General features: G+C 26.6%; 1 protein-coding gene across 1 annotated transcript; it reads right to left on the reverse strand.

The window, feature by feature from the left end:
* Positions 1-62: 62 nt before the first annotated feature.
* Positions 63-2,746, reverse strand: LOC101206775 (bidirectional sugar transporter SWEET4). The gene is made up of 5 exons (XM_004143811.3): positions 2,553-2,746; positions 2,428-2,464; positions 1,464-1,845; positions 1,059-1,178; positions 63-600 (listed from the first exon to the last, which is right to left on the reverse strand). The coding sequence occupies exons 1-5, from the start codon at positions 2,593-2,595 to the stop codon at positions 385-387; spliced, it is 798 nt and encodes a 265-aa protein (XP_004143859.1). The 5' UTR covers positions 2,596-2,746; the 3' UTR covers positions 63-384.
* Positions 2,747-12,315: the final 9,569 nt, after the last annotated feature.

Here is a 12,315-nt window from a genome sequence, read left to right on the forward strand (position 1 = left end):
ATTAAAATAAAATTATTTATTTTCCATTCACCACACATATGTTATGGGATAATAATTTCAAATTTGAACACTTAAAAATTCCAAGAATATACTGAGAGAAAATCATCCAAAATGTAGATCAAAATGCCTTTTATTTTTCCCTCTCTTTTCTTGTCAAGGAAAAAAAAAGACCCCCAAAAGAAAGAAAAAAGAAAAAAGAAAAAAAACCCAAACCCAAACCACAATTATTATCATTACTTTTTTGCTTAAGTAAAATAATAATAACAATTAGGTTTATTCATGAAAAAGAAAAACCATATAATTCCAAAATCTCTTCTTTTTTTAAATAATGAATTGGGTTTTTACGCATCCAACTCATCCAAGCCGGCGCCGTCCGTCGGGCGATCAGGCCTTCCGGGTTGCCGTCGTGTCAGAAATAGGGGTGGTTGAAGCTCCGCCATTAGCAGTCTTTTCCGGTAGAGAGACGGCGCTGTTGACGACGACTTCAGAGAGATGAATTTGGGCTTTTCGTTCGGCGATTTGGCGTTGAGTTGATTTGTAAAAGGTGGCGTAGAGAATAAGCTGAACGAGGGCCGACAATGTCCCGAGGCCGTTGGGGACCTGAAAATACGCCATTAATGTAATTTTGAGGTCAGTAGTTTTTTTGGGCAGAAACCATGGCGGATTTAAGTGAAAGAAAAGAGAATTTATTATTTCTCAATAATTCTCTTTCAACATAATTTGTTAAATTTTCGTCCGAGTACGTTGAATTTTAGTCTTTCAACCTGAATTTTTTTGAAACTGATTAAACAAAAAAAATAAAATTTAAGATGTTATTCAAAATAAAGAGACTTTAATTTTTGGACAATTAATTTTATATTTAGTCAATTGAAGTTGAAGTTATTCCTTTTTTTATCGAAACTTATTATACAACTCAAATAATTTTCATGCAAACATTAAATATGTGATTTTAAAATATTATACTGAAAATATTAATAAATAAATAAAGATAGAAAGATTAAAATGAACAAAGTACTTTGGAAGATGATAGTGTGAATTTTTTTTTTTTTTTTGCTTACCGTGATGAAGGGGTCGAAACGGATGCAAGCATAAGCAGTCCAAACGATACCGTTTGCTAATGAAGCAAAGGATAGAAAAAATGGCATATATTCCACACTTTTTGTCTTAATCACCAGTTTCTGCATCACACAATTTAACGCATTATTTTAATTCAGTAATTTAGTAAAATAAAATTATAAATTAAGAACCCTCCACTGCAAAAAAAATTAAAAAAAAACACATGTCGATTATTTTAAATAATCAATCATCCAATCATTAATAATTTGAATTGAAACTTGATATTCAAACATTCAATATTCATTTATGAAGATTCATTAGACAATAAATTATTGACCCACTAGATATTCATTTTAAATCTCAGCTTAATATTCGAGATAGCAAAGGGGAGAGGACATTATACTAACCATGACGGTCAAGGGTGAAGCATACATCATGATGTTAAAGAGAATACAAACGGTCCCGACGATAGCGGAGCGGCGATGGTAAGTATGAGCCAAAGTGAGAACCAAGAGGGCTAAGAGAGCTACGAAGATGACCTCAACCAACATCATCAACAACACTTTCAACCGCTTCTTCTTTCCGTCGGAATAAATCAAGAACAAGATAATGTACACAAGCTCGATGACGACACCAGTGCCATTGATTGTAACGACGAGTATGCTACCTGGATTCACCATCGGTAGACCGTACAATGTCCACACCATGCAGTTTATCAGCGTCGCCAAATATGGTACTGGCGAGTACTGCTCCACTGATCCTTTCTTCCATATTTGAATAAATGTCGGTCTGCACAAATACACAGTTCAACGATTAAAACGTTATCATTGAATTAATTATGAATTATGATGTTTTTTAATGCAAATTAGTACTGATTTTGCAAATAAAACACTTTTGTTTTTTCTCGAATTTTAATGCTGATTTTGTCTCTTATTGGTTGGTTTTAAACTTTTTGTGTTCTCCTTGATTTTCTCTCTTTTGCCGGTGATAAAGCGGCATGCAAGCATGAATAGATTATCCTTATCACATATAGCATTAATAGCAAACAAGATAAACTTCAACAAATTTTTTTTTGAAAAAATACACACATCATTATTTGTAATAAAGAATTACTTTCAAAAAAAAAAAAGCATTCAGGTGCTGATTTAATCAACACCCAAATACCAAATAGACAGCAAAAATACTGCATGAGATTGGAATACAGTCTAAGCTGCACCAAATCAAGCTTCTTGAACAATAAAAACCACGAAAATCGGCAGTAGGTTATAACATGGGGCAGGGGTACTCATGGGTCGATCGAAATGGATTTAGACAAAAACCAAGACCGTCACCGATGACTCGGTTTCAATGGGAGGGAATTAAAATACTTACACTGGGGAGAGAAACAAGAAGAGAGATATGGCATTTCCTGTAAAAGAAAAAAACACACAAAACTCAAAATTTTACCCAAAAAAACAAAGAGGTGTCGTTTTATGAAGAAAAAAAATGAAACCCACCAAAGATTCCAAGAATTGTGCGAATGGCATCTGGAGAAACCATAGTGAAGAATTAAAGAAAAGAAAATAAGGGAATTTTGGATAATGTGTTTACAGGATAAATCAGAGAGAGAGAGGGAGGGAAGGAGAGAGAGTTAGTGTGTGTAATATTATTTTGTGTGTGGGATTGGAAATGGGGGGAAGAGTTGTTCTATATATAGAAGGAAAGGGAGTAAAATGAGTTGTAAGCAAGAAGGGTTGGTCACTTGCAAGACATGTACTGGGCACTGCAATTTTCAGCCAACACATGGATTCAAGAGAAGGGACCCATAAATAAGGAGAGAGAGTGATAAGGGGAAAGAGGTGGCCAGGCAGGCACTTTATTCGAGATTTTCCCATGAAAAATATCTATCATTGTACATGGTTAAGAATCGCTCTAAGTTCCTAAACTTTCATATATAATTTTATCTTTACTTAGAGAAAGAAAACTTAGTAGAAGAAGAAATTTGGATTTTATATTTTCAAATTTGTAATAATTTAATCTATAAAATTTTACTGTAAAATAATTTAACTTTTAATTAATCATCTAATTTAATTACTAAATTATTACTTTTACCAAGTTTTAGTCTGTTTTAATTTTAACTGTTAATCTTATCTATTTTTTAAACCTAATTTTACCTTTTTACATGAATGTTTGGTCTTAGTGATGGTGATGTGACAGCCAGTGAATGGCGTATGAATGCTCCTCCAATTTATTATATGTTATGTCAACTTTTATTTTATTTTTAGTCAAAAGTTTATTTATAAAGATAAAATTTAGTGTGAACAATGAACTAATACTCTCAGTAATACCAGGAGTTTTATCAAAAAGTACTCTAACTTAGTTAGATGTACTATAAATAACTCAATCATTTAAGGATATGTCAAGTTTGTATCATGAAGAGCACTATCATTTTTTTTTTCTTTTATGTCCTTGGTATATTTGAACAAGAAAATTTACAAAACTATTTTAGTTCCACAGTAGTATGTTTTAAAAAATGAAAGGCTGTTACTAAGTAATAGTTGAATTTTGTTGATTTTTCTAAAATTAAAGTGATTTATTTAGTATATTTCTTAAATTAAATTGTTAAATGTGAAGAGATTACATTTTGGAGATGTATTTTAAAAGGTGTTTATAATTGAAATTAGTAAAGTATGGTAGCGGTAGTAGGAAGGAAGGAGGAGAGAGAGGGGAGAGGGGGGGAGTGGAGAAAACAGATGGCGGTTGTGCATGCAGCAGATTCCCATAGAATTTAAGTCCAGCTTATCCATAACTTTGTTCGAAGATGGGAAGTTGTTTTGGTTTAACTCTCTTCCTCAGACCCTTTATTATTATTGTCTATTTATTTCATTATTATTCCTTTTCTTTCTTTCTTTCTCTCTCTCATTTGTCAACGTGAAATGCCAAATTTCCATTCTTCAAAGTCTTGACCAAAATCCACATATATTCTTCTCTATTTCTTCCCTTTTCCCATTTATTTTATTTTAACATTTTTCTTTTAATATATATCTATACAAAAATATTGTCATCAATTAAAAACAAATAAAATATTGAATAGATTTCGGTGTATTTTGTAACTGAGTTTTAATATTTTTTTATTTTGAAAATGTCTCTTATTTAAAATATTTATTTTGATCATATTAGTACGGTTTGTATTTAAATGATATTTAGTTATTTATTGTTTAGAGGAGTATACTATATAGGTCTTATTTAGTTATTTATTGTTTAGAGGAGTATACTATATAGGTCTTTTAATTGCTCTAGAGGGGATGTTGTTGTTTTATACTGTATAACATTTTATTTAGTAATAAATAATTATGTTGTTTCTATACTTTTGTGGTATAAATAAAACTGGGGATAGTGAACTACGTAAATAAATGCCTAAATTCTATATTGTGTTATTATTCTATTTTTTTGTTTTTAAGTTTTAAAATGTTACATTTTATTTTTTTAGATATGTTAATTTTTTAAAGTAGTTAAATAGACTCTCTAAGATCAACTTTAATGTTGATTGAAAAACAAATGAAAACCTAATTAATCAAACTCAAAACATACCGTTACAATCTTAAATCATCACTTGATTTAAAAGCTTAAGCTAGTGGATGAAAAAAAATAAATTATATATCATCTAAAATATTTAAACGCAACATTCTAAAATATATAACCATTAATACAAATTATAATTAAAAACGATGAGTAAAATACATCTTCCTATGTGAGAATTAACTAGACTAAAAAGAAGAGAAATATATTCTTCGTATAAGGCATTAAAGTTTTTTATTTAGTGTCTTACTCATTCTTTAGAGTTTGCTAGATGTTCATATTCTAAGCCATATACTAAATACTAAGTAGTTTGATATATGAAGTAGAGCAATTATTATTTTCCAAAAATTGTAGTCAATGCTAGTTGACATACATTAAATTGATCGACATATATCATAACTATCACTCATTACCATTTATGTTTATTAATTAATTAGCATATTTTGATTAATAATTAATGATACTATTGACGATTATTGAGTTAGATATTTGTTAATTTGAATAAAATATAAAACAAATAAACCATATATTAACTAATGTGCATATTTCACTCCACTTCTGGTAGAATTTTTCACATTTGCCATTTTGTTATTTTATTTCATATACACCTCAATTTATATGTTAACATGTTTCCTAAAATAATTATTAACAACAAATCATTTTAATAAGTCGAACTTCAAAACTTAAAAAATGTCTCGTTAATCAGTAGACATTAAAAAGTCAGTCATTCAAGATTATTAATTGAAGTTGAGTAAATTACAAAACATCGATTTTCATAAGAAATGTTGTCGTTTGAATATGTTTTGAAAATCTATAAGTGGCTGATCTTTTTTTTAAAAAAAAAGCAACAAATTAATAGGAATTTTAAATTAATTTAAAGTAGGTATCAAATTAAATTGAATATGTATTAAGTACAATAAATTTAATGAAATCAAATGACGATAATAATAATTTTGGTGGTTAAAATGCTCTTGTGTATTTTAATATTTCAAATTTAACTTCTACAGAGTTAATTTATAATATTTATTAATATTACTAGTCAATGTTGATTATAAAAATTCAAAAACTTAAATTTAGGATTTTCACGTAAATTTTAGATAAAACGATTGAAAATATCTCTAAAGTACAGCATATTATATACGGCAAAATTTCATATTATATCAATATCAATTATCGATAGGATTTTTTCATGACAATCTATCAATATTTATTATGGATTAAATTTTAAAATGCCTATTTCTTAAATTAGAATCCACGAGTAAAATCAAATAAGTTCTGAACGGAAGATTTTATAAAAATAAAAAAATTGATAAACTATTTACGTTTGAAAATAAAGTTAATTATGTTTATTTTTGTTAGGAAGTATAAACGTATTTTAAGGTCTTTCTTTATTGAAAAAAAAGATATATTAATATAAAATAAAATAGAAATTTAGAGGGTAGATCACAAATATGGAGTGAAGCGGTCATGGAGTTGGCGCTTTTACTTCCTCAATAGCACTAAACGGTGCGTTTCCACTATTTATTATCATATTTTCAAAATGTTATAATTATAATTACAATTATTGTTGTTCCTTCAAACCCAATATTTTATAGACACCTTTCACCTTGCTTTTAATTGGGTGGGTGTGCTTTCTAAGTGCATTGAACTAATTTATGTTTGAGTCTCACCTCTACTTTTTTTTTTTTTCTTTTCATTCTAACTAAAATTATCATCTTCAAATATAATCCAAATCAATCTAAATATTTAAAAAATATTACTAATAAACATTCATAAAATTTTTTATTATAAATTGATCAAATCTAAAATTTATTCTCTCCTACAATTATTGAGATGAAATATAAAAGTATTAAATTAACCCATTAAATCTCGAGGTAGTCCAGAAGCAATGATTAACACCAACTTCCCTGCGGTCATAAAATATGTATAAATTGCTCTTTTATTTAAATAAAAAGTTAGGTAAAATAATCATGCTCATTATATTATTGGAAGACTATATATATGATAATAAGATAGAAATATGATTTGTTGAATAGCCTTTCCCATTTTAAACTTTTTATATTTTTTTATATGTTTAACGATATGAAAATAATAAAATAATTCGAAAGTTAGGTGGAATCTATTAAATTATTTGTTACATTGAAGAGAATAAGAGTTTTCAATTTTTTATGGTAAAGAAGAGCATTGATTCAACTATAAATTTAGGTCTCAAGTAATCATATATACTTTTGTTTATTTGATTTTTAAACTTAAAAAATTACCTTTCAATGATATATGTTTTCGAAATTATGTATTTTCATAAATTGTATTCTTATATGGTTTGTTTCTAAAAATTGTTTTGAATGTCTGTTCTTGTAAATAATAATAATAATAAACAAATAAATACGATTTTTTAAAAAGAGTAAATATTAAATTTATTTATAAAATATAATAATATTTTATATATAGTTTCATTTTTATATCATTACACTTCTCATAAATAAAAATAAAAGAAATTAAACAAATTCTTTCCGCTCCATATTTTTTTTCGTTTTACGTTTTTCGTTTATAAAATTTGCATCTTATCTTATCTCTGAACTGTACTTTTTATTTTTCCAAGAATCAAGAATATTTTGGAAAGAAACAGAAAAAGAGGTACTAAATTACAAATGACGTCAAATTTTATATTAAGGAATAATTTGTCAAATTAGAAATACAAGGCAAAAAAAAGAGTAATATAATATCATTTCTTGTCTAAAAACCATAATTTGTACCACTTTTAAGTTGGTGAAAATTGAAATTGGAGTAAAAAGATAATAACGTGACATTATTATTAACTTTTAATATAATATATGCTTTTCAAGGTTAAACAATAGTCCTAATCTGTTGTAGTTACTACCAAGATAGAGGCAGATAGATATATTTGATGTTAAAGGATATATATGTTAATTCATAGATCAGATTGGTATTTCTTTAACATCAAACCATATATTACTTAGTTAACTCCAATCATGTCATTGAATATAGAGTTCTGTTAATAGTTTGAACATTATACTTAATTTTTTATTTTTGAAAATTTTAATTTATATATTTTATCGAGAGTTCATGCAGTTTCATATAGCTAGAGTAAAGATGATTTTAAAAATATATATATATATATATATAAAAACTTTTAAAAATCTTTTTATTTCCCTCGAAAAATAGAAGATACAACAACTTAACATAGAAAATATTTGCAAAATTGAAGAAAGTCATGATTAGTAAAAAAAATCTGAAAAGTTAAAGTTCATACTTATCTTAATAGCCATGGAAAATAGAGATATTTAAATGAATTACCATATTTTAATTATTTAATAGGTGTTAACTAAACCGAAAGTTTCCTTCTTTAAGAATTTAAGTTAAAATTATAAATCTTGAAATTAATGAATCTCCAAATAAACTAAATAAGAGTATAACGTTCTAGAACTACACATTAAATACAAATCAAATTCAAATTTTGAGTCAATTAAACTTTATATAGAAATGAAATAAACTAAAAAAAACGGTATTGTTTCTTTTTTTTATTATTGTTTTGGAAAGATAATAAAGAAAAAGATATTTTTAAAAATAACAAAATATTAAACTTTTAAAAAATATAACAAATTTTATCCATTTTTTCATAAATTGTAAATCACTTCAATATTCCGTTAAACCCTCCTAAAAATATATATATTTAAAATAAATATTTAATTATTGAAAAGTTTAAAAACAAATAATTACTTAATTTTTATAAATATAACAAAAGTGTCATTAAAAAATATATATGAAATTTATCATTTTTTAAAACATTAGGTTTGTCCTTCTTTATCCTCATCTCCTGGGATATTTTTTATTTTCATAGTTTTTATTCTTCTTCTCAATATTTTTCAGAAATATTTTAATATCCTCCCTTTTAATTTACTTTTGTTTGCAATTTTTCTTTTTCTTATCATCATTTTTTTGTAAGTATTTTTTCTTTTTCTTTCTATCCTTCTTTCTTCGATATTTTTTTAAATTTTAGTCAGATTGTTATTTTATTCAATAATATATTTTTTTCTAATTGTTATTTGATTTTTTAAGATCATCGTTTTTAAATATATTAGATGTCATGACATTTTTTATATTGTTTATTTTAGGTTTTTAGGTTTTTTATTTTTAAAATTGTAAATATTTGGGTGTTTGGTTGTATTTGAGAATACTGTTAGATACTTTGTATTAATTTTAAAGACTAAAGTATATAATTAAGAAAAGGCAAGAAAAAATAGACGGGTGTGTCGGTGGAGGGAATCTAGAAGTTAATTCGGGCACATTATTCGAATAAATGACTTTTGTTACCAATAATTGATTTACAACTCACATGGCATTTCAATGTTTAAACAAAATATATTCGGTGAACGATTTCACAATAATTTTCATTTCAACTCTATTCCAATTTCGACATTTAATTTTATAATATAAAGTTCAAACCTATCAATTTTTTTAAGGTTATTTTTTCATTCCCTTCTAAGAAGAGTTTTATTGCACCCAAATTGATATTTCTTCCCTTTGTGACATCGAAATATTCACAAGAACGATGGTTGATATCAAGGATCAATTCACTTTTGTTTCTTTCTTCAATTACGACATCGTTACAAACCTTTTCATTCGTTTTTAGTAATTTGAATTTTCAACTTTAGTATTTGATGTTTTGGTATGTTCCTTCTGCATAGTGATTTTGTTTAGGTTAAAAACATCATTTTAGTTGTTTGAATTTAATCTTTATATATATATATATATATTTATTGTGAATCTTAAATTAATTCATGTACTTTTATATTTAACTTAAAATATTAAATTTAAGATCTACAAAAATACGTAGATAAATCGTTTAGATTTATTGAAATAAAAAAATAGAGAAACCATAATAGATCAAAATATGTACTAAAACCAAAAAGAGCTTTCCTCTCGTTTTATGAGTTGTGTTTATTTATTTTATTTTCTTTTTGAGTTAAGATATTGCTAGACTTGTCGGTGTTCAACTAATAAGTTAAGTTGAATTCGTATAATTTAAAATTTTAAAATTATAGAGTATTTACATTAGTTATGTTCCTAAACTTCTCATCGATTTATTTTGATGATGAAACCGAGCATGTCTATATCTAATATTCCAACCTAAGTTTTATAAAAATTCAAATTTGGTGGACTAGCAATTAGCTGGCCAAATACCCTAGAAATGTAGTGAGCTTTTCTTGAGAAGACAAATAGTACTAAGAAGAGAGTAAAGACAATATACCTTTTTTTTTAGTAGAATTTGAGGCTTGGAATGTGAAGTAATAACAGTAATAATACATATATATTGATATGATCTCAAAGTTGAAAATTTAATCTTACTATAAGTGAACTAGCTATCCATGTGCTTTTACTTCAAGAAAATCCTTCCATATTCATATCCCTATCATTCTTTAATTTTTTTTTTCTTTTTGCATCCTTATTGAATTTGACTAATGTGTATCGATCAGTGTTTGATTTATTCACTTTAATTTAAACACCACACTCCACTAATTTTCCAATATAAATGTAAATCATAATGAAATGAATAGCTAAGGTATAGTAGATCAAAACACAATTGTCTTGTATAGATGTGAGGAAAAGCAAATCAAATGGTATATTGGATTAGTCAATGAGATAAACATATACTAAAATAAGAGAGTTTTTTTTTTTTTATAGAAATTTGAAGTTTAATTGATCATGACCCAAAATAATTGAAGGAGACTATTTGAAAATACAATGGAAGATTTACAACACACTCTCTTTAGGAGCATATATTAGTGGGAAGAAGTTTTTGATCAGTCAATATTATTCTCTCTTTTCACCAAAAGCAATTAATTGCTTTGCACATCCTTCTAATCTATGGATAAATTCTACTGGAAATTAAAACTACTTCCCAACGACAAATCTCTAATGGGATAGTTTATCACTTTCCAGTTAGAAAGGCTCACAAAACAACACACACATAAGAAGAAATGGACATTAACGAATACAATAACCAAAGTACACCTCGTCAAAGCTCTAGGCAATTGCAATAGTGGCATCCACCAAACACGTAATCACTCTTGGCTATTGCAACAAAGGAATTGATTACTAACACTTTTTTCAATAGCATTATATCAACTACCATCACATCAAAAGTGAAAAAGTGAGTCATAATATTTGTAATAAGATCATGTCAAGGCCACAAACATTTTAGGTAAGTTTGAATTTCATACAAACACACAGTAGGAAAAAGCTGTAGGAAGGGGTAGATCCTTTTTGGAGGGACCAAAATTTCACAGCACAAAAGAAATTTGAAGGCATTTGGGACAAAGAAATGGTCTTTGTTTCATAAAAGGAAGCATCAAATGCTTATTCTTGTACTTTCATTCCTATCTCTAAACAAAAAGAAGACTAATACCACTTCAGATAGTTTTCAAGTAATTAATGATATATATTTTTATTTGTTTTTTTGGTTTTAAGTTTAATCAACTATTTTACATTATGGAAAGTGCTTTTTTTAATGCTTTTAAAGTCTTGGTTTTCCAGCTTGCCAAACATGGAGATGGAGATGCAGTATGTACAGATGGGAAAAGAATTGAATGGATGTGGCCCTTGAGAAATTTGTTAATCACATTGAGAAAATGAGGGTTTCTTTTGGTCTTATGGAACAATGATTGAGTGCCCTACTTTTTGCTACTTTGCCATTTGGTTTGCCATCTGTCTATTATGGGTGTGTGAAGTGAATCTTCTTAATTAGGAGTGCAAACTAATCAATAGTTTGTCAAATAATGAAAACATATATTTATGGTATGCATATATATCCACGAGAATGACCATTACCGTTGATGTCAAAATTCAGATAGAAAAAACAGATATAACTTTCTTATGATATGGATGATAGATTTATTTGAAGTGAAGAAGAAAAAATGTGATTTGCAAAAGAGAATGCACACTGTGAAAATAATATAATCTAAAAGATACAAATTGTGAGATAAAAAATTTGTATAGAATTTTCGTTATTCTATAAGAACCTAAACTAAATTATGTGTTTATGCTTTTTACAATTGTGCAACTAATTACTTGGGAGTAAGTTTAGCTTAAGCGTTATAACCAATTTTATGTTGAGAATTTTCAATACAAGAGGGGAAATGGTAAAACATATTTGAAAAGTTTTTTACTATGCAAATAAACAAGATTAAGTAAGCCTAATTTGATAATGATTTTATAATTTATGCTAATTTTCATCCAAATCTTATATTGTAATTATTACAATCATCAGATAAACACTAGAATTTCAAGTCAAATTCTGAAAATAAAATATGTTTTAAAACTATATTTTTTTAAAGATATTGTCAAACTTATTTATCAAAATCTAGCTTATAAGCAATGCTTCCCATAATAAATTTATATGATTTTTTATTTATTATTTTTATTAATAATTTAAAAAATCAAGTGAACATTTTAAAAACTAAAATGTATAGTTTTCAAAATTTTATTTGTTTGTTTTACAAAAATGAAATTTTTTATTAAACAAACGTAAATCTATAAAAAAGAAAAAATAAAAAAAATTAAACAAAATAATCACCAAACCTAACTTTAACAATTATCAAACGAGGTAGAATATTAGGGGTCTATTTCTTTTTCCTTTAGAATCAGAAGAAAGGATATCGTTGTTTGACTCGTAAAGGATTA

This window comes from Cucumis sativus, chromosome 5 (genome assembly GCF_000004075.3).
Source record: "Cucumis sativus cultivar 9930 chromosome 5, Cucumber_9930_V3, whole genome shotgun sequence".
NCBI lineage: Eukaryota > Viridiplantae > Streptophyta > Magnoliopsida > Cucurbitales > Cucurbitaceae > Cucumis > Cucumis sativus.

Bases quoted from the DNA above. Each gene is read 5' to 3' on its own strand.
- LOC101206775 (XM_004143811.3), bottom strand. From the start codon at position 2,595: ATGGTTTCTCCAGATGCCATTCGCACAATTCTTGGAATCTTTG. The intron at 1,846-2,427 runs GTAAGTATTTTA...GTATTTGTGCAG, and splicing joins TTCTTGTTTCTCTCCCCAGT to ACCGACATTTATTCAAATAT. The intron at 601-1,058 runs GTAAGCAAAAAA...GCGTATTTTCAG, and splicing joins GTTTCGACCCCTTCATCACG to GTCCCCAACGGCCTCGGGAC.